The sequence below is a fragment of the Biomphalaria glabrata genome, chromosome 9 (assembly GCF_947242115.1).
Source record: "Biomphalaria glabrata chromosome 9, xgBioGlab47.1, whole genome shotgun sequence".
Taxonomy (NCBI): Eukaryota; Metazoa; Mollusca; class Gastropoda; family Planorbidae; genus Biomphalaria; species Biomphalaria glabrata.
Window position 1 is genome coordinate 3,686,176 of NC_074719.1, and position 23,987 is coordinate 3,710,162.

The 23,987-nt window shown below is 36.7% G+C and overlaps 1 protein-coding gene across 3 annotated transcripts in view; it reads left to right on the forward strand.

The window, feature by feature from the left end:
* LOC106069819 (uncharacterized) overlaps positions 1–23,493 on the forward strand; it is a 51,122-nt gene extending 27,629 nt beyond the window's left edge. For all 3 annotated transcript variants that reach the window (XM_056040679.1, XM_056040680.1, XM_056040678.1), the window contains exons 3-8: positions 2,395–2,535; positions 6,139–6,428; positions 13,987–14,091; positions 14,670–14,828; positions 18,789–19,003; positions 19,975–23,493. In XM_056040679.1, coding sequence (XP_055896654.1) covers positions 2,395–2,535; positions 6,139–6,428; positions 13,987–14,091; positions 14,670–14,828; positions 18,789–19,003; positions 19,975–20,119 — 1,055 coding nt within the window. In that variant the 3' untranslated portion in view covers positions 20,120–23,493. The remainder of the gene's footprint in view (positions 1–2,394; positions 2,536–6,138; positions 6,429–13,986; positions 14,092–14,669; positions 14,829–18,788; positions 19,004–19,974) is intronic.
* Positions 23,494–23,987: the final 494 nt, after the last annotated feature.

The window sequence follows — 23,987 nt, forward strand, 5'->3', positions numbered from 1 at the left end:
TCTCTCTCTCCTCCTCTCTCTCCTCCTCCTCTCTCTACTCCTGTCTCTTCTCCTCCTCCTCTCTCTCTCCTCCTCTCTCTCCTCCTCCTCTCTCTCCTCCTGTCTCTCCTCCTCCTCTCTCTCTCCTCCTCTCTCTCCTCCTCCTCTCTCTCCTCCTCCTCTCTCTCCTCCTGTCTCTCCTCCTCCTCTCTCTCTCTCTCCTACTCTCTCTCCTCCTCCTCTCTCTCCTCCTCCTCTCTCTCCTCTCTTTCTTTCTCCCTCTCTCTCTCTCTCCTCCTCTCTCTACCTCCTCCTCTCTCTCCACCTCTCTCTCCTCCTCCCTCCCCTCCTCTCTCTCTTTCTCCCTCTCTCTCTTTCTCCTCCTCTCTCTCTCACTTGTCCTCCTCCTCCTCCTCCTCTTTCTTTCTCTTCCTGTCAGAACTCAAATACTAAAACCATCGAAAGTAAAAAAAAAAAATTTTTTAAAATCCCCATAATTCTGCCAGACAGAAACCAGGTGTTTGTTTGTTGGTTGTAAGGCCCGCTTCTCTCCCAGAATAAACCCGTCACCCGCCTGACATCCTATTTACTGCCTTGGGAACACTCCTGCCCGTTTTATGATGTCTGTATCCTGTTCCATTAAAGATAATCTATAGGGGCCCCTCAACCTTCTCAAGCAGTTACAAGGCCCCCGGCACGAGAAGCTAGCATGCGTTCAAAAAAAAAAAAAGGTATCTTGGTGATAGTTTTAATATTAATAGCTAGCAATAGAATTTAAATTCCTACTTCCATTTTTGTTTTAACTTTGCAAACAATTCTTTTTTTTAAAACGAGCTACGCAGTGGAGCTAATGGGAGGCAAGCGAAAGCTCTCAATTTCTAGACATTGTTTTGATTTGTCAGTCCTACTTAATGCAAGTAAAAGGCGCGGTGGCTGAGCGGTAAAGGGCTTGGCTTCCGAACCGGGGTCCCGGGTTCGAATCCTAGTGAAGTCCCGGATTTTTTATTTCAGGATCCTTGGGCGCTTCTTATTTCACCCAGCTCTAATGACATTAGTTTGGGGAAAGACAAGTGCTGGCCACATGACACCCTCGTAAACAGTTTACCACAGAAACAGATGACTTTTACGTCCTCTACCCTATGGACACTTTTTTTACTTACTGCGCGTGCAAGTGAATAGAACGTAAGGTTTATAGATCATTTCCGGTTGTATTCTTACTGCCATAATAACAGAGGTTGACTGGCTATATGGGCAACTGGGTAAACCCCCGATGAGGTGGAGCCTTCTAAATGGGTCACATTAAATGTCAGCATGTCCCGTAAACGTGATTGGCCTCGCCTTGCCTTTTATAATAGATCCTTACATACTAGCCACATATTCTAATATAATGGATTCGCTTGGTCCCATAAAACGCGCTTCTGTGAGTTTCAATTCTCTTTACACACTAAGAGATTAACAAACGACATACATAAGACCGATGTTTTTTTAAAGTCCTTTTTAACTAGAACTTATCTTATCTTATCTTATATAATACAGACGTTACTTCAAAAAAGAAGATGATTACGTCCTTTTGTGAACATACCCGTGTGAATCTAAAACGAGGCCATGAACTTCAAATTTAGCATTTCCCAACATTATGATGTAGAACTGTTTACAGCAATCATCATCATTGGCATAGACAAGACATTAATCAATAATAAAAATTAACAGTCAATAATTTACTGGTAATTAATGGTCTTATTTTATATCAGCAATGAAATGTCATTCTCCTGTATTCACGGATACGGCTAAATATGTAGGGTTTCTTTTCCTTAGATAAAATTGCACACGTTATTTTTCCCTCACCTAATCTCGGATCACGTTTATTTTAAGCGATTATTTTATTTTACCTAAAATAAAACAAATCAATTTAAAAAATTAACCGATCAGTGAATTAATTATTGGTAATTAAGGATTTTGTTTAATATCGAATAAGAAAATAACATTATTGATACAATATGTGTAAGGAGTTCCTCCCCTTCAATTTAAGAAATACGGTGTACATTATACTGCGTACATTTTTAAATGTTTTTTGCTTGTTTATAAACATACATGTCATGTTTTAAATTTAGTCTGATAAACTGTGAATAAAACATTAAATAATTAATATTGCAGACTGTTATTAAGATTTGATGTTTCCACATAAGAAAATAACATTATTGATACAATATGTGTAAGGAGTTCCTCCCCTTCAATTTAAGAAATACAGTGTACATCATCTGGAGTACATTTTTAAATTTTTTTTGCTTGTTTATAAACATACATGTCATGTTTTAAATTTAGTCTGATAAAATGTGAATAAAACATTAAATAATTAATATTGAATATAAAAAGATTAATATTGCAGACTGTTACTAGGATTTGATGTTTCCACAGCCAGCACAAAAAGGTCACAAAATGTCGACGAGCCACAAGACCTCGTAACAACAATGACCGCCACATTGACCAACATGTTACAGGAATCCACTGCCATGAAGCCACACAATGTTACAGCTGATTGTGACAATATATGGAATCGTATGTAACAATTTAGCATTGATATAAGTTAATTTTTTTTTGTGTTTTATTATTTATAATATCTAGTGGAAAAACCCATATCCCTAACGTCACTTTGGCAATAGATTTATAAGTTTAGACTTAGGGCCGGACTTAGGCCACTGCAACCTATGCGATGGCAGTGGGCCCCGCACTTTCATAGGCCCCGCGCTAATTCTAGGTGTAAATTATTACATTTAAAACATAACTTATATATAATACCAAGTTTTGTGCAGCTTCCTGATTATCCAGGGGCTAGTGGAAATCTCTTGCATATGCAAAATATGCCAAAAGGTTCTGGAAATCTCCTGAAATTAAAACTCTCCTGAAAACTCATAAAAATCTCATGAAAACTCATAAAAATCTCTTGAAAAATAGACATAATTGTCATTTTGGGGGTGACAATCCTACGCGCGATTAAAACAAAAAAAAACGGCATTGTCAGCTTTCGTTTAATAAAAATTTATTGTAAAGACGAATGTATTTTGTAATACGAAATCTTAATGTTAACATTATGCTTATCCCTACCCTGACAAGGCCTCGCGCCAGGGGCGGACTGGCTATATGGGCATTCGGGCAAATGCCCGGTGGGCCGGTACCCAAATGGGCTGGTAGGGCACCTAAAGGGCCTCATGGATTGAGGTTTTCTAATATTATCTTATAAAAGTGACTGAGTGTTCAAATAATCTTTTACAGTGTAATACTACTTTTATCTAACACGTTTTGTTTTTGAAATAATGTAATAGACTACACCCGTAGACAAGAATCGCGGTGGCTGAGTGGTAAGGCGCTTGACTTTCGAATCCTAGTGTGACTGTCGTTTTTAATTTCGGGATCCATTTAGCTCTAATGGGTACCTGACATTGATTGGGGAGAAGGTGAAGACAGTTGGACGTTTTCGGCATAATGACAGGGCATACTCAGTCCATAGATCGCAATTGTAATTGAGTATTGAGGAACCACCTAGCGAGCCAAGACAAAGGCAAGCATATGTGGGAGTCTCTAATGCGTGGGCCTACTTGTAGGTTTCATCCTTTATCTTATATTAGGTAAGCAATCAAGCCCTGGCTATAATACAAAAAACAGAAATGGAAAAGTGGTTTGAGTGCTGGGACAAGTCTCAAAAAGCCCGTGGAGTCTGGGAGCGCATGAGGCTTCCCCGTGGTGGAGGCTGTCCAGGCCTGAGCAAGCTATTTTAGCACAGTGCAGGACAGGCCACTGTCTTGTTGGCTCATATTTCTCGCGGCTATGGCCAAATTTCGATTCACGATGCCCCCGCTGCGGGGAAGAAGAGGAAACCGTGCCTCATATTCTGTTTGACTGCCCCAGACTTGCTGATCTCGGTCTCGGCAGGTCTGGGAAACCAAAAATTCTCGACCTGTATGGCGACATTTATGCACTACGCAAGACAGCAGGGTTTCTGTCCAGGGCTTTTGCAAGAGAGGATTTGAGCCTCTCAAGCCCTCGCTCAAATGGAGACTTTCGATGGTGAATATGATGATGATGATGATGATGATGATGATGATGATCTTATATTAGGAATATATACAATTTATGGGCCGGATAGTAAAGAAATGCCCGGGCCGATTTAGACACCCAGTCCACCCCTGCCTCGCGCAATGGGTCTATCGATAGGCCCCGCAATAGCTAGGACCGGCACTGAGTTTAGTCAGAGAGATTAAAGTGAAAATTAGTATACATTAAAATCCTTAAATAGGTCCTCAGCAAATAATTTATCAGTTATTACTTCCCTTAAATAGATTCTCATTGCAGATAATTTATCAGTAATTACTTCCCTTAAATAGATTATCTTTGCAAATAATGTATCAGTAATTACTTCCCTTAAATAGATTCTCTTTGCAAATATTTTGTTAGTAATTACTTCCTTTAAATAGATTTTCTTTGAAAATAATTTATTAGTAATTACTTCCCTTAAATAGATTCTCTTTGCAAATAAAGTACAGTAATTGCTTCCCTTAAATAGATTCTCTTTGCAAATAATCTATCAGTAATTACTTCCCTTAAAAAGATTCTCTTCGCAAATAATTTATCAATAATTACTTCCCTTAAAAAGATTCTTTTCGCAAATAAAGTACAGTAATTGCTTCCCTTAAATAGATTCTCTTTGCAAATAATCTATCAGTAATTACTTCCCTTAAATACATTGTTATTGCAAATAATTTATCAGTAATTACTTCCCTTAAAAAGATTCTCTTCGCAAATAATGTATCAATAATTACTTCCCTTAAATAGATTCTCTTTGCAAATAATTTATCAGTGATTACTTATACTACAATGTTCTGCATAGCAAAAAAAAAAAAATGACAAGTGACTACGTCCTTCAGATATTTGACTAAGGTTAGTAAATTTATTAGTGTATACTTCCATTAAAAAGCACCTCGTGGCAAAACACACAGCATGTAACGCTGTTAGTAACCACTTCCTATAAATGACTATTATAGCAACTACTTTTCCTTCGTAGTTGATAGTAGTCAATATTTGTTTTCTTGTTAATTAAATAGATCTTTTTAAAGAAATGAACTTATTAGTTATTACTCCCTTAGATGTAGCTTTGTTGAAAAATAAATGTATAAGAAACTACTTCCCTTAACATGGATCTTTAGGGGAAATAGGTTTATTAGTAATTACTTCCCTTAACATGGATCTTTATGGGAAATAGATTTATTAGTAATTACTTCCCTTAACATGGATCTTTATGGGAAATAGATTTATTAGTAATTACTTCCCATAACATGGATCTTTGTAGGAAATGGTTTATTAGTAATTACTTCCCTTAACATGGATCTTTATGGGAAATAGATTTATTAGTAATTACTTCCCTTAACATGGATCTTTATGGGAAATAGATTTATTAGTAATTACTTCCCTTAACATGGATCTTTATGGGAAATAGTTTTATTAGTAATTACTTCCCATAACATGGATCTTTGTAGGAAATGGTTTATTAGTAATTACTTCCCTTAACAGATCTTTGTAGGAAATAGATTTATTATTAATTACTTCCCTTAGCAGATCTTTGAAAGAAATAGGTTTATTAGTAATTACTTCCCTTAACAGATCTTTGTAGGAAATAGATTTATTAGTAATTACTTCCCATAACAGATCTTTGTAGGAAATAGATTTATTAGTAATTACTTCCCTTAGCAGATCTTTGTAGGAAATAGATTTATTAGTAATTACTTCCCTTAAAAGATCTTTGTAGGAAATAGATTTATTAATAATTACTTCCCTTAAAAAATCTTTGTAGGAAAAAGGTTTATTAGTAATTACTTCCCTTAACAGATCTTTATAGGAAATAGATTTATTAGTAATTACTTCCCTTAGCAGATCTTTATAGCAAATAGGTTTATTAGTAATTACTTCCCTTAAAAGATCTTTATAGCAAATAGATTTATTAGTCCTAATTCGTTTAAAAGATCGTGCAGCTAGTATATAATTGCTTTTCCGATCGTAGCTCTAAATATTCAAGTTATGTAACTCTTGCAGTGTTGTAGATGTCACTCTTTTATCAAACCTGATAATTAACACAGATTTTCTCTGCTAAAAAAAGCTCCTGTGTTTCAGCCTGCCATCCAAGAACCTGCTCGAAGTCTATAAGTCAAAGTCCTGAAGAGAGAATACGAGATTTACTATCGCCTAAACTGACCCTAAATGACCAAGATCGCCAGCTAATATCTTACTTAGCATACTTGATACCGGAAAATGACGTTATATTCGCCACCGGAACGTCCAGTAGTCACTATGATGAGACGCAGGCAATGGTTCACAGTCTTCACACAGTTGTCTACCCTAGAGTTCAGAACATGAGTTTTGTTTTGTTGGATCTAGGACTGACACCGGAACAGAGGCAAAAAGTAAATTTTAATTCAACGATCTAATTAAATAGATGAAAATTAAAACTAATATTTGTAACTGAATGTAAGGTGCATGTATGTTTGTATGTATGTATGTATGTATGTATGTATGTATGTATGTATGTATGTATATATGTATGTATGTATGTATGTATGTATGTATGTATGTATGTATGTATGTATGTATGTATGTATGTTTGTATGTATGTTTGTTTGTGACACAAATAAAATAAATCTGTTTGACCTATCAAGGTAAAACTTGGCATACAAGTTTCTTAGATCATGGCGAAGACCGAAGTGTATGTTTAATGTCCCTCCCACAATCGGAGGGCCCTAAAATAAAAACAAATATCTTAACTGATCTCTATTAAAGGACGAAACTTTTTTAACAAATCGGGTAAACCCATTTTCACCCTCTACTTTTTTTTTCGTGAAGGGAACATTCGCAATGTTTGACACATAGACATAAATAAATATAGACTGGAAGTAGGAAGTTATTTTTATTTGGGGGAAGTCAAATATGTTTTATGTACTATATCTATGTGAAAAAAAAATGGCAGCAATTGAGCTATAAATTCTAGGACTAACATTTCAGCCAATATATAATTATGATCTTTAGTTTTGAAACGTACAAAACTGCCATAGTCCCAATATTTTGCCTTTGTTTCATAATCATAGACATAGGCAAATATATATAGGTTTGTGAAGTGGATCTATGTTTGTTGACATGGCTTCTTTATTAATGTATGGCGGTCGTCTTATCGATTCAAATTGTTAGAATTAGTTTTTAGTCAAAAAAGTCAAAGAAAATGAGCAGAACGTGCTCAAATGTTCGTAGTACGATAGGCCAAGGATAAATTCTAAAGGTTGAAAAAAAATTGTAATAATATACACATTAACTCTCAGTTTCAGTAAGTCAGAATAATTCAGTATCACTGTGACTGTGAGTACTGTGACTAATTTGATATTCAAATATTGATAGATCTAAATCTAATAAATATGACTAATATTTGTAATAACTAGGTCTAATAATTTTCATACTTTTTACTATTAACATTAAACTAGTCAGTCTATCATCTATGCATGCAGACTATAGACTAGATCTAGTATAAGTATAGATTATAGATCTAGTGACAATCTAGTCCTAGACTATTTATATACTAACTATAGACTAGACCAGGGGTCTCAAACTCATATCAGCATGTGGGCCACAGTGGAAAGTAACAATCAGTCAGCGGGCCACACCACGAAAAGAGAATGTTTTTTCATTAAATTTTACAAACACTACTGTCACTGCAGTTAAATGCTAAAATATTTTTTTTATATAATTATTAATTACATTTATTGTAGTTTATACATGCACAGGCAGTTTAGTTTACTAAAATAAGTTGACGTTGCCTCTGTCACTAATAAAAAAAAAAAGCAGAAACTTTAGTTTCCCCCCCCCCCCCAAAAAAAAAAAAACACTATAATTTCTAGGCCTACTGCAGATGGCTCGTCACTCATGTTTCTGTCCACTCAGCTGAGAGCGTTTGGCAGATACCAGACCATCGACGTTAGGCCTGAAGTCGCGTGTAGTGGCAAGCCGCATGGTTGCTCTCAGATGCTCATCAGTCAATCTTGATCGTAATGCTGTTTTGTTGATCTTCATTCTGGAGAAAAACTGTTCGCAAACGTAGCCTACGTACCCCCCAAACATCGCAAGAATTCTATCAGCTGCGCAAAATAAGTTTGGAAAGTACTCTCTGGGATGAAACTGGTAGAAATCTGGAACATCAGCGTATTTTTGCTTCAGAACAGTGTCACACTGCAGGTCCAGTAGTTCAATCTGGACTTCCACTGGAACGTTTTTCACGTCAACGGAGTGGCAACAAGGAAAAACTGTGGTTCGAGAGCAGTAAGTTGCTGAAAGCGGTGTTCAAAATCTTCAAGTAGTCTGAAGAAGATGATTACGTAGTCATTTAGGCGCTGTGGTTCAACCGTTATGCTCTGTAGAAAAGACAAATGAGCCAGGTTTCCATCTGCCAGCTGAGTGGCCCACAAAGTCAGCTTGCATCTGAATGAATCAAACATCACGGTAATCAGCTGCTTTGTGGCCTGTAGTTGTGAATTGATTGCATTGAGATGTTGGGTGATGTCAGTAAGAAAAGCAAGATCCGACAAAACATTGGATCACTGAGCTGAGGTATGTCTCCGTCTTTCATTGCCATGAACAATGCTATTTCCCGTCTCAGTTCGAAAAATCTCTGCAGCACTTTTCTACGACTCAACCATCTGACTTCCGTATGATAAAGCAACTCTCCGTATTCCGTTTCTAAATCAGCTAGAAATGACACAAACTGTCTGTGGTTGAGACCCCGTGCACGTATGAAGTTCACCGTCTTCACGACAACATCCACCACGTTCTTCATTTGTAGACTTTTGCCACAGAGTTCTTCTTGGTGCAGAATTCAGTGTATGGCTGCAAAAGGTCCCGCCAAGCTGAGCTGATACCGTGTCTCTACAATTAATCCAACAACACCAACCTTCTCTGAACACATTGCTGGTGCACCATCCGTAGCCACTTCAACAAGTTTTTCCCACGTAGACCACACACCTGTCAATACAAGCTTCCAGTTCTTGAAACACGTCGCGTCCAGTCCTTTCATGGCTAGTAAGTCCAATAGCTCTTCAACAATGTTGAATGAATACGGCACAGTATACGCCAGTAGACTCGTCCAGTGCAACGGAATATGCTACAAAGTCTTTTGCAGCGGCAATCAGTTGCTGTTGAACATTTGTCGCTGACTCGGTGATCCTGCTTACAACTGTGTTCGCAGACAAACGTATGCCTTCGAAGAGTTTCTTTTTCTTGGGGCAGATAATTTCACACGCCTGTAGTATACACTCTTTTACAAACTGGCCTTCAGTGAATGGTCGTGATGCCTTTGCTATCATCTCGCTAACAACAAAGCTTGCTTTCACAGAATCTTGACACATCTCTCCCCATCTCCCTTTCTTTCTCCTGTTTCGCTAGCCGCGCGGCCAAACGGTCGGAGCAGTGATATAATGGTGGCCAGATTCTAGACGCTATCGGCCAGCGGTAAGAATCAGGCCACCGTTCACCCAGCTGAAAGCCTAAGCGGTCGGTGGGCGACAGTGACACCTCATTTACTGATTTGTGCAGTTGTAAATCATTTCACGGCTTATATGTGGTCATTGTAAATTTTATCTAATTTTTTTTAAAATTCGCAGACGTGGTCGCGGGCCACACAAAATAGTTTCGCGGGCCACTGCTGGCCACGTGTTTGAGACCCCTGGACTAGACTATACAGTTTACAATTATAGTATAGTAGTATAGTACTAGTAGTAAGTAGTATTTTTTTTTACTATAGTATTTATATAGACTAGATCTAAATCTATTATTTAAAACTATTTATAATTATTTTAATTATGTAAATTTAATAGATTTGGTAGGCAGGATTAGAGATATAATAATACAAAAGGGGTTCTATCAATTATATAGGTTATGGCTGAAAAAAAAAAAAACTATAAATACTTTTATATTTACACTGCTCATAACTGCTGTATAACTCATATATCCTTTCCAAAATGTTTTCGTTCGTAATTTTTACTTTATCGTCCAGTCTATATATATATATGTCTATGGTTTGACATTTATCTAACTCCAATACACTTAATTAATAATATCCAAACTAAGGCCCGCGGGTCATGTCCGCTGGTAAATAAATTAAACAACTTTTACAAATCTTATATCAACTCACTCTGCTCCCCTTGGTGGACTATATTACACGATTATTACACGATAAACTTTGCAATATTGAGATACAAGGCAGCAATAGGACTGTTTTCTCCCTTCGCTCCAAAAAAAAATTTTCTTTATTTTTACAAATTTATATCAACTGTCTGGTAAAAAGTTTGTACACGTTATTTCTCCCACATTCAATCTCGGATTAAGCTTTAAAAAATTGCCAAAAAAAATATTTTACCTGACAACACAAGAATCAATAAAAAATCAACACTTTAATTAACTATTGGTAATAAAAAAAAAATGTGTTTATCTCGAACAAGGGAAGGAATCTGTTATTGACACATGTGGTGTTATAAATTGAGTTAGTCCCCTTGAGGGATCTTGAGCCCTGAGTAAACATTTTTTTCACCACGATACCCCCTTCTTCCCTCCCCCGTTCACAACTGGTCCAGACAAATGATAGGATCATAGCGCATTGAGACAGCTAAAATCTAAACCAAAAAATAATTGGTTAAAATATTTCTATGGCACAGATTGATACGCCCTAAGTCAATCACACATGTAAGTACATGCCTGATCCAAACTAACTGATACAATAACACTAGGTTTTTTTTTACTAGGTTTTTTTTAAAGTATTTTTTTTATGTTTTTCTTGTTTTAAAATGCCTGCTTAGGTTTGAAATTTTTTTTAGAAATTAACACTGTCTGGTGTTTATAAAACTGGACATGAATAGTTATTTCTGAGGCCGTAAGATATGTTAGAACCGACACTGCAAAACTGGAAAAGGAGGAGGGGGTCAATAAAAAAAAGGGCTTCACTTTTAATGACTGTTCCAGCGCTTTGAAAACGCCTTGTATTGTTACAATAAAATCTATCGAAACATTTATTTGAACTCATGTAAAGTAAAGTGCCCTTTTAAGTAATGCGGTCTATAGGGCAGATGTCTACGTAGCACAACGACCAACCGCCTTTACTTTTCCCCAACTAATAATAAAATACTCTGAAAGACACAAAGATATAGGCACATTCCTCGTCCTATATGCTAGGACAAATTTGTACAAATACTCCTTCTTCCTTATTGCTATTAGAGCATGGAGTGGGTTGCCTGAGCTAGCCACGAAAACCAGTGACTTGGCAGAATTTAAGTCAATGGTTAATATGCATGACTAAATGCATGACGCTAAGGACGTAATAATCTTCTTTTTTGAAGTAACGTCTGTATTATATAAGATAGAGCATGGAATGGGTTGCCTGAGCTAGCCAAGAAAACCAGTGACTTTGTAGAATTTAGGTCGTTGGTTAATATGCATGACGCGTAGGACGTAATCATCTTCTTTTTTGAAGTAACATCTGTATTATATAAGATAGAGCATGGAATGGGTTGCCTGAGCTAGCCAAGAAAACCAGTGACTTGGCAGAATTTAGGTCGTTGGTTAATATGCATGACGCGTAGGACGTAATCATCTTCTTTTTTTTTTTTGAAGTAACATCTGTATTATATAAGATTAGATAAGACTAATGTCAGGTATCCGATAAAGCTAAGTTATCTCAACGGTTTGAACCCAGAACCCTCCGGTTCTTAAGGCAAGCGCTATACACTCAACTTCTGCACTGAACATGTATAGAACATTCTTCTTCTTCTTCTTGAAACTGTCAGGTAGAGTTGAGCCTTCGGCTCTTGGAACTCCAGGCCAGCAAAAGTGAACAAGAGCTCCCACTCACCGGCCTGAATGAGAACAGTGTACACTGTTCTGTCTGGCGGGGTGTCAGACTCGCGGCTAGAGACCGCATGCATCGGGACCCCTAGCAATTTTCCTTTTCTATACCAGGCTAACAGTGCAGGACACGCCATTTTCCTTTCCTTTATGTAACGGCTCCTTGAGGAACGTCGCCTGGATTGTGATAAGGTTGTTGGAGCTTTTTTACAACTCCGCACAGTGCAATGAGGATGCTCTCGCACCCCCTTAGGCACCCCCCACGGGAGTCTTGCTTTGCTGCCCTTTAGCCTAATCGTTTCCTCCTACGATCGTTTCCACCCGGGCGCCACTGTGAGGCAGGGTAGCGTGCCCGGGATGTATAGAACATACATTTAGACTGTTTAATCACATGTTTTATAGATATAGTCTGACCGAGTGAGGTACGAACGAGTTTTTGTACCCCTCTGTTCTTGTTTTGATTGACAGTAGTCGCCCACTTTGCGATGACCTGATGGAGCGGGTGGCCGTTGTCTTCCAAGATTTTTTCGATTTTCCTTAGACATTCTTCAAAAGTTCCTTGAAATGTGGTAATGTTGTGAGTGTAATTTTCGATGCCCTTTTTATGATGGTTTCTAGACGGCGCAACAGCTTAGATGAAGCGTTGCCTTGACAACAAGTTATTTCGTATGTTAGCAGATTTTGTATAGTCGCGCCTTAAAAAGTATTTAGGATCTTCTTATTTAGTTTAAAGCTATTAAGTTTGTATAGAAAAAAAAAGTCGCTATGCTGTTTTCTTTGTAATGGTCCTTCTTAAGAGAAAGGCAAAGGTTCCTTATTAATTGTTCATTGATGTTGGTTAATTAGGTTTTAGACTGTGCTAAGTTCCACTAGCAGACACTTTTCGTCAACCGTTACTTTCGAAATCACCAGGGTGCCCCAACTGGTTTCTGCCTTGATCTTTGCCGCAATACCTGTGATTTAGTTCAGGGATATAAGTAAAAAAAAAAAAGTTCCCCTTTCAGACCTTGTGGTCTATAGGGCAGATGATGTAAAGGTCATCTGTTTCTGTGGCCTACTGTTAAGGTGGGTGTCATGTGGCCAGCACAACGACCAACCGCCTTTACTTTTCCCCAACTAATGTCGGGAGCTGGGTGGACTCAGGCGCCCAAAGATCCCGAAATTAAAAATCCAAGTCTTCAGGATTCGAACCCCAGACCCCGGTACGGAAGCCAAGCGCTTTACCGCTCAGCCACCGCGCCAATGGGGATGTAAGTATCTTCCTGAAAAAGGTGCTGATGTATATCTGAATTGTTGTTATAGTAATGGTTTTATTTTTTTATTTTTTTCTCTCTCTATTTCATATTCAAATATTCTTTTTTTTTTTTTTTATTTCTTTTTTTTTTTTCATACTTTTTAAATTTGTTTTTTCTTTTTCAAATTATTTTTTTTTTCATCTGAAATCTGTATTGCTATGTTTACACATTTCATGAATTTGTCTGTTCCACTGTTCTCATAGTTTACTACTGTTTCTTTGTATGTTACTACAGAATCTTTTTTTTTTTTTTTGGGAACCCTGAAGGCATGAGTCTCCAATTTTTGGATTGCGACATATTGCAAAATGAATGTTAATTACATTTTATAGATATAAACTAATGTTTCCAACAGATTTGGTTGTAAAGAACAAGATTCAACTTATAATAAAAATCTGGCCATGTTGTGGGACAGCTTAGGACAACGAAGAATATCAAACAAAAATAATTTAGGCGATGATCTTCTAAATTTACAGATATTCCATGTATAAATGAGGTTCACTCTTTAAATCTTTGTAAATATGTTTAATACTATTGATCTTCGCTAAGAGATAAGGGTCAAGGTCAATAGTGCGGGATTAAAAAATAACAAAAAAAAAAAAACCAATAGAAGAAAAAAAAATACATAAACGATACGCAAACATTGAAAAACACACAAGCATTCTTAAACACACTACAAATGGAAGGTCCACCTAAACGTAACACAATATGCCTTTACCATTTTTAAAACACATTTTTATAACTTATTTAAAACATCCCAATACCGCTTGTTCTAATGTCAAAGTGTCATAATTTACAGACTGAAAAGTCGTGTCGATGTCAAGTGATCTCATTCCCATTCGGCAAAGTGCCCAGCTATTTCAGAGAGTTGAGCTTTTGTGCCTGGAAGCCAGTACTGATTATGGTATATCACTTTAACAAACATTTTATTGAAATAACTGTTTAAATTGAAATTACTTTTTAACTAGTCATAGGCTATAAACTAATTACTGTATAAATAAATAAATAAATAAATATATATATATATATATATATATATATATATATATATATATATATATATATATATTTGAATACAGAACAGGATGAGGCATATATGCTTAGCCTTACATTCAAAATTATTCAACTTGGCTCATACCAACTCTCTATCACACAAACACTGGCCCCACTAAAAGTGAATAGCTGACCAGGGTTTCGAACACTCGACATCTGATATTAGTCCAAACAGTACCTAAGTCAATAACGGCTTCATCTTACACGTTACGTGGCTACGTGAACTCTATATACACATTCCACACTGGTCGTTCTTGCAAATCAAAACATTGAGACGTCATTCACAACAGAGGTCAAATGGAGTCATCCAGACAAAAGGTCACATAAAGAGCCCAAAAAAAAAATAAGTATGAAGATACTGATACATTTTAACTGTTGATTATAAACTAGATATTTTGTCTACACATCACTGTCTGTATTTATCTCAAGGCTTGCATGATGAAAGCGAGGAAATCAGTCGTGTACCAAGACGCTTCTATTTACTGGAAAGACACGATTGTTGACTTTCTAGACAGGGGAGACAAACTTGGTCTACAAATATGGGGAGGTAAAGACATGCACAACATCCCTGTGACCACATTGAAGGGAGTAAGTTATCAAAATGTATTGAAGTAAGATTTTCTCATTTCAGTCACCCATTGGTTTCCTGATATATAAATCAATCTAAATCTGTTGATTAATACTTGTGATTTCTTTTTTGCAAAACATTTCTTTGGACAACTTATTGCAAACACCTTTTTATTTAAATAACACAAACTCAAAATATGACATTTGCCTGGCTCTACATAACACAAACTCAAAATATGACATTTGCATGGCTCCTCATGGCAGAAACTCAAAATATGACATTTGCATGGCTCTGCACGACACAAACTCAAAATATGACATTTGCCTGGCTCTGCATAACACAAACTCAAAAGATGACATTTTGCCGGGCTCCCCTGTTCACGCTAGTATAGTTACGTTTCTCCTCTGTCAGTCCTTCTGTAGACACAGCTAGATACAACACAGCACATCTAACACAAGAACTTAACAACAAGAGCTTCAAGTAACAATGTGGCGGTTGAATGACAAATACATGAAAAGAAAATACAACACAATTGGCTACATCAAATTCAAATGCTTTCTTGTACAATAGAACTGCCTACTAAACACTACTAAACAAATCTTTCTCTGTCTACTTCTAGACTCGTACAGCTACATTTTCAAGGACTCACTTTGTAGCACACTGTCCTTACTGCGTTGCGTCCTGGACTCGACTGACTTTCTAACACGCTCAGTCTCTCGTCTATAAAGGCTTTTTTAGTCTCATGACCATTGCATTGGTCATATAGCGTGCATTAGCAGTAATGTCCCTTGTTCACCAGCCTGTGTGATTGGCCTGAATCATGTGTGTCAGTAGGCCGCACACACACATTAACCCTTTCAGTCCGCCACTAGGGTTATAACAGCATCTTGGGAAGTATATTAACAAAAGCATATAGGGCTATGAGGTTCCAGCATTTAAGTTACCTATCATGGGGGGGGGGGGGGGCTCGGGCTCATCCACATTGTTCTTTCTTCTTAATTTTTATAAGTGTTGACTACTGGAACTCTAAGCCTATTATGGAAGATTGCCTCCATCTTCCTGTCTGAACAAATTTCTGTCTTGGAAAGATCCAAGCAGATGTAAATTATTACATCCCCGTTACCGATGGCTCGTATCCCAGGACACTCGGATAAGAAGCGAGGCCAAAGGCTGAGCACGCCGGGGGAGACCCTCTCTGTACCACATCGGCAGGGCAGGTGTCCGCCAAAAAAAACAAACGGCCCAATAAGGAACGATGTGTGGATAGTCACTGGATAGTGACATGTTTGTTGGGGCTTTCTTCCATCCCCGCAAGTGCAATGAACTTGGTACTTAGACACACCAACGTAGGTTCTGTTTCTTCCCTATAGGCGTTATCGTCTCCTCTAATGACCGTTTCCACCCGAGCGCCACGGCGAGGCTGTATAAAAGAGATTAGATCGAAGCGCCCTGAACATGCTATAAGCATGAAAGTTGCGCTATATATAACCCATATTTAGAAAAAAAAATTCTTTCAGACCTAATTACCAACTATGAAATAGCACATTCAATCACACCATACTTGCTAATGACAATCTTTTACAATATATACCAGCTCTACGTGCACCAAAAGATCGAGTCGAAATTTGTTTTTCTTTTATTTCCATACGTCTCCGCTAACGTGATTCTTCTCGATTTTCTCTTCTCAGACTGATTTGATTTAGTACCGACTATCTGTTGATGGCTTTTGTTTGACAAAAACAAGCCCTCTAGACGAAGTTGTTGATTAAAACAAGAAGATGATTGTATGTCGGTTTTAAGCTACCTCGAGTGACATTCCCATTTCTGTATCTGTGAGTTTCGCTTCTTTCCTTGACTAAATCTACTATATAATTCTAAGTTACTACTGAGCCATTGATCAAGAGATCTCTTAAACTGTCGCATGAAATTTCGTAGCTCTCAGAAGCTCCTAAGAACCGATTTTAACCGTTTTGCAGCCTAACGACTGCTATTTAGAAAAAAACGCAATGTTTTTATCAAACCTTTGTATTTTATTTTCGGTATTTCCCCAAAAGGCCGCAGTCTATATATAAAGCATTAAAAAATATCACACAGATTTCGTATTTTTAAAGCGTTTTTCTTTTTCAAAAGTCTACTTTCGGAAATATGTCTTACGTAATTTCCGCTTCCTTTCAGACGCGGTCTAAATAAAACTAAAACCAATTCTAATAAAAAGATAATAAGTCTTTTCTTTTTTTTTTTCGATAGAGAGTGAGTGAAAGAGGTAGAGAGAGAGAGAGAGGGAGAGGGAGAGAGATAGCAAGGAATGGTACTTTTATAACACTGTAAAATAAACTTGTCCTAAAAAAAAAAAAAAAAAAAAAGATAAATCTGTATGTTTCTTCAATTCGTTCCATTCAAAACGTGGTCGAATAAACGATGACAGCTAATAAAACGAAAGTATTATTTCCTTTTAAACGATTACAGCTGATAAAACGAAAGTATTTTTTCCTTTTAAACGATTACAGCTGATAAAACGAAAGTATTTTTTCCATTTAAACGATGACAGCTAATAAAACGAAAGTATTATTTCCTTTTAAACGATGACAGCTAATAAAACGAAAGTATTATTTCCATTTAAACGATTACAGCTGATAAAACGAAAGTATTTTTTCCATTTAAAAGATGACAGCTAATAAAACGAAAGTATTTTTTCCATTTAAACGATGACAGCTAATACAACGAAAGTATTATTTCCTTTTATTTAGAGTGCAAAATACCAAGAGAAATGTACAAAAGGGGAGCGGGAATGTGGCATTCAATCGGAACCTTCGGGAAATGCATTATTCTAGGCCAGATGCTGATGGTATGAAGAAATGTTAGCGGTGTCTTATACTGTGAATTGCTTGTATTAAGATTAATTAAAAGTTGCCAAAAAAAAAAAAAAAAAAAGTAAAGTTACTAAGAGGTAGGGGGAGGGTAGCAGTCAAAATATAATATAGATTGAATGGAGAAGCCAAAGTCATAGAGCATAGAGAATACGAGAGATAGCTTCTTGATGTTGATGACGTGGGAGGGGGGGGGAGAGAGAAAAAGTAAAAGTGATACTAGAATTAAAGGTCCCAACATAGGAATGCGTGTATGTGCCCAGGGCGCATTGTGAAGCGAGTCTTTCCGAGTCAAAAGTCTATGTAGGAGAAATTACGATGCGCAGGTAAAAAAACAGTAACAAAATGAGGATTCAAGGGAGAGAAAAGAGAGAGAGAGAGAAAGAGAAGAAAAAAGAGAGAGAGAGAGAGAAGAAAAGAGACAGCGGATTGTGAAATTTCATTGTAACAGATACGATAATTCACGGGCTAAAAATGTTACATTGGTCGTTAAAATAAGGCCCGTTTAAAAAAAAAAATTATATGTTGTTCCGGCCATGATAAACAACATAAAGCCTTGAAACAAATCAATAGGCCTAGCCCTATGTGTACTGCTATTTCAAAATGCATCGTTTACTCACGTGAGTACTGCCAAAATTGAGGCGCCAAGGGAATGCATTCCTGCAATTTAGAATGCAAGAAAACGCACGAACTTAGGGTCCTGTAACAGACCCCCGTCGCACGTATTTTTGTTTCCACTAGGGGAAGTCAGAGTTTAACTATGAGAACTACTGACATAAATTGTTTCCCTTGTATGTACAAATTTAGTTTCATACTATGTAATGACAAATTGTAATTAACTCTATCTAGGAATTTTACTAAATTGTAATTAACACTATCTAGGAATTTACTAAATTGTAATTAACTCTATCTAGGAATTTTAACTAAATTGTAATTAACTCTATCTAGGAAACTTACTAGAATGTAATTAACTCTATCTAGGAAACTTACTAGAATGTAATTAACTCTATCTTGGAATTTTACTAAATTGTTATTAACTCTATCTAGGAATTTTACTAAATTGTTAGTAACTCTTTCTAAGAATTTTACTAAATTGCAATTATCTCTATCTAGACGTTTGACTTCTTTGGGGAAGAGCCTTGTGCCTACCTGAACTATACGTCCCTCCAGGCTGGAATCAATGTATTTAAACAAACACCTTTTGTAGTTAGAACTATACTGGAACCTTGGGCAAAATGTGCTCTAGAACCTGATTGTATATGCCCAGGATGTACAAAAAACCACCTCAATTGTTTCAAACCTAAAAAAGAAATACACATTTGTCATAGGTAAGTATAAAATACAAGTATGTAGTTTCCATTTCAAAAAATATAATAAACATACATATATGTTTTCCCTTTAAGGCCTTGTGATATATAGGGCAGGTTATATATAATAGATACAATAAATAAATTATTAAATTGTCCAGTAATCAACAGTAACACAGACTAAAAACCTAAAATAACTAGGTGTTATAATAAATGAAAAACTGTTATAGAATCCCTATATTGATGAAACTATCAAAAAATCAAACAAAGCATTAGGGTTTATTAAAAGAACTTTATATAAATCAAATAAGAACATAAAACTAAAATGTTATTTAACCTTGGTTAGGCCAATAATAGAATATGCATCCTCCGTTTGGGACCCCTCAACTCAAGAAAACATTAAGAAACTGGAACAGACACAAAATAGAGCAGTGAGATTCATAACAAACGAATATTCACATTTAAATAGAGTAACGTCTTTAGTAAAATATAAACATTTAGAAAGCCTTCAGGACAGAAGACTCAAAAGTAAAGTAGCAATCATACATAAAACACTGAACCATAGTCTTCAAATACAAAAACAAATCCTGATAAAGTACTCAGAAAGACACAAAGATAAAGGCGCATTCCTTGTTCCATATGCAAAGACATGTACATCTTTTTTTCTAATGCTATTAGAGCATGAAATGGGTTGCCTGAGTTAGCCCGGAAAACCAATGACAGATTAATGTTTAAAAAATGTAATGCAAAAATATATAATGTTTATATTTTAACGGTTTAACCCATTTCTTTTTCTGCAGGCTCGTAATATTATCAGATACTATTGTCAACACTTTTGTTTCATAGTCATGGACGCATTGCCAGTCACCCAAAACACACACCTAAGTTTTATATCCCATCATAGCATAAACACACACACACACTTTTATAAAGTAATTACTTCACAAAGAGGTTAAAATGCGAATGTTTTATTCTATGTTTCTGTTCGCCAGATTTGACCAATCAGTGTTGTCCATCATAACGACCAAATTGTTTTCATACGAACGTTACAGATTCCACATGCCAGAAAGCGACTTGAATGATGGCAGATACGTGAACATTAACAGAGGACAGAAAAAACCAAACTACTTTAACTAACCCTATTAGATTTACATTTATTATATTTATTATATTACAATGTTGTATGAAATTGAATGTATGTACTTTATATATAATATACAACACATACTCTCACCATTGGCGGATTCAGTGGGGGGGGGGCGGTAGGGGCAATCGCCCCCCCCCCCACTCGGCCGAATTGGGATGGACGAATTTTAGTAAGGAAATCACACAATTTCGCACGAATTAATTAGTTATGTTAGTATTATATATTAATTATTTATATTTTAACCTATTTTAAATTATTTCGCCCCCCTTCTAGTATGTTGACCGATTTGGTGGGATGGGAAGGTGGCGATGGCATCAATCCCGGCCCCCGCCACCACTATAAACTTTCGAGTGGGGGGGGGGGCAGTCCAATTTTTTTGTAAAAATCACCGCCTGTTAACAGAATAAATTAAATATCTATATAATTAAAACTTGTTATTGATATTTTAACCGATTTTTATATTATGTCGTGCCCCTGTTAGCCGATTGGGTGGGGGGGGGGCGAATACATTTACTGCCTGCCCCACCTGGGGGGTGGGGCGGTCCTACTTTTATTTAGAAATTATAGTTTGTGAACAAAATTAGTTGAATCACTATATAATTTTTATATTATGTCGCCACACTTCTGGTATCTTAACCGATTGCGTGAGGGGAGGAGCGGTTGCTTCTACTGCCCTCCCCACTCTAGCTCTCTGAGTGTGTGGGGGGGGGCGGTCCAATTTTTATGGACGATTCATAGTTTGTGATTAAAATTAGTTTAATATCTATTTAATAAAAGGTTCATATGGATGTTTTGACCTATTTGTATATTATGTCGCACACACACAAATTTTATCATTAGTAAATATAAAATGAAAAAGGGTTGTACCAGGTAGGAGGGGCGATACATGCAATCGCTTTCCACCCATCGGACAAACTAATATTTTTTTTCTTTTTGTATTTTAGTTAAGAAATTACAAAATTTAAACAAAGTTGTCACTAATATAATTAATATATGCTGTAAATTAAATTCTTATATCAAGTCGCCCCATCCACTATTCTTTAATGCCTAATGCAATCATTAGCAGAAATAATAAAAAAAAAAAGGAGCGGTGATTAACGCTTTCTCTGTACCGCCCTCTCCCCTTTCCATATGAAAACATGACGTTTTAAAACAGAATAATCAAATATGGCGACAGAGTTTACCTTAGTTATTTTAAGAAAGACTTTGTTTTGGAAAATTTAGAATTTACACAAAATTTGTAAAATGTTTGTAAAATGTTTTACATGTTTCGGATGTTACGTCAGAGTTGAAGATAGTTTACTTCCTAGTCCAAACCTCCCGCAGGACGACGGGGGATGGGAGCGGGCAGAATTTGAACCCTCGACCATCGATAAATCCGAACGACAGTCCAGCGCGCAAACCACACGACCAGACAGCCATCCTCGACCAGGCAGCCATCCTGTTTTCATTATAAGAATAACAACTGAGATGAGTTCTGAACTCTAATATTATTTTCCTTGTCAACTTTTTTCAACCTTTTCTCATACTGATATTTTTCTATTTTAAAACAAATTTGGGACTATAACTCACAATATATACTTGAATACTAAAAATGCAACAAAATTTAGAGTAGAACCTATTTGGCCCACTTAATTTCTCCTCCCACTTCCGAAATTTTTTGTTTAAAGCTTTGAATTATAGTTCTGTAACAAAAGTTACAAACATGCCTATTGGACAAAATGTATCACTTACAAATGAGCTTTTTTTTTAAATATTATTTTTCGATGTAGATGTCAGGAGATTGCGTTTCTGCAGTGAAGAATGCAAGAAAACGCTTCTGGCGTCGGGGGTTCGCCTTCTGGACCCTACTTGGAGGGCTTACAGCGCTCCCCCAGATCACCTAGCTGTCAAGAGAAAGGCCTAAACATGGCTGTTTATTATTATTATTGATATTTTTTTTTTTTTTGTATAACCTTTACGTTTTAAGGATGTATGCAAACGCGACATGAAGCTCTTCAAAATCGACACTAGCAGCTGGAAAAAGTTGCACTGGATAGATCCACATGGAGAGAAAGCATAAAGGATAGGTCTCGGATTGCAGATGCCATACACAACAGTAGCAGAAAGAAGGGTGATAATGCAACGGCGCCTGGTGATCACATATCTTCAACCTGCGATCGCAGCTGTGTATCAAGTATTGGCCTCTTTAGTCACACAAGAAGTTGCAAAGGGAAAAGATCGTCTCTCGAGACGTAAAATGCCACAAAGGCTGATTTTTCGTATAATTTTTTTTCGGCGGCGATCCTCAAAGTCTTAATCTAAATATGTGGGCTATGTTATCTTTTCAAGGAACAAATCGGTTGTATTTGCATTCTAGTAAGGGCCTGTAAATTCATATTATAATATTTTTCAAGTAAAACATTATTCAAAATCTCCTTTTTTCATAGGATGAATAATGAGCTGTAGATGTCAAGAGAATGCGTTTCTGCAGTGAAGAATGCAATAAAACGCTTTTGGCGTCTGGGCTTTGCCCCGGACCCCACTGGGGGAGCTTACAAAGCTCCCCTGACCCCTAGAAAGGTCTCAACATGCCTGGGAGTTGTTGTTTTTTCCGCCGAAGGTTGAGAAAAAAAAATCTAATATATATATATATAAACGCATAATATTTATGCTTAGCGTTAGGGTTTACTGGGCGTTAGGGTTAGAGTTTGGGATTTGCCCCCTCCCACTCCAAAATTCTGGATCCGCCAGTGATTCTCACATAATGTCGTGTAAAAGAATTATATTTTTTCATTGATCTAAAACTCTGGCAACTTTTCTGGCCAAGACGTTTGAAATATTTAGACAGAGGACCTGTACTACTTCACCGTCCTGGTTGTTTATGTTTGTGTTTACAAAGTTTTTATAAATTAGCTCCGTCTGTCTGTCTGGTAAAAATTTTGTACACGTTATTTCTCCCACTTCTTATTCTCGGATCAATTTTAATCTTTGCACAATTACGTCACTGTTCCTAAGAAAATAAAATTCGCTATAAAATTTTTTTTTTTTTTTACAAAAACTAATTAATTAAATAGAGATAATTGATTAATTTTGATCGATATAAAAGGGATATAAATCTTGCAGTATTGAAACCTATGGCTGCACATGTGTAGTTGTTTCCTTTACAAAAGCCTTGTTTAACGTGGTTTTAGTAGCGTAGCTGAATTATACACAAGCGGGTTCCCTCCCCACCCCCACCCCCACCCCCAGCTTCCGTTGTATCTAACAGCCTCGCGCTTTGATCCCAAGTTCTTGTTGATTCATTATAAGCACATAATTGTTTTTTGTATTTCTTTTTTACGCTTCTAAGTTTGACGTTAATAAATATTTCACAATGTTCAAAGTTCTTCATTATTATTACTATTTAATTTGAAAACAACAACAAGTAAAGGCCCTATGGGGAAGATGGGGGTAAAGGCCACCTGTTACCGTGGCCCACGATTAATTGACCTACTTACAGTTGCACCCTAAGAATCCCGATATTTTGAAATCCCAGTGTTCACATGCATTGGAACCCAGGACCCCCTCGCTAAGGAAGCCAAGCGCTTTACTTCTCAGCCACCACACTCCTAAAGAGAAATAACTCTCTCGTTTACAGGGGAAACGAATTGTACAATAAAAGGATGACATCACTGACCTATATATATATATATATATATACAGGGATAATTTTCTTTATGCAGTGCCGGAGTTAAGGTACGGCAGTCGGGGTACAGCCTCGTGTTACTCCCAAGCAAGGGGAAGAGGCCTCCACAAAAGAGATAAAATAAATAAATCCGTTTGGCGGATCAGAAACTTTTAAGTTTTATTTTTTTCTGACTTCACAGACTCAAAAAT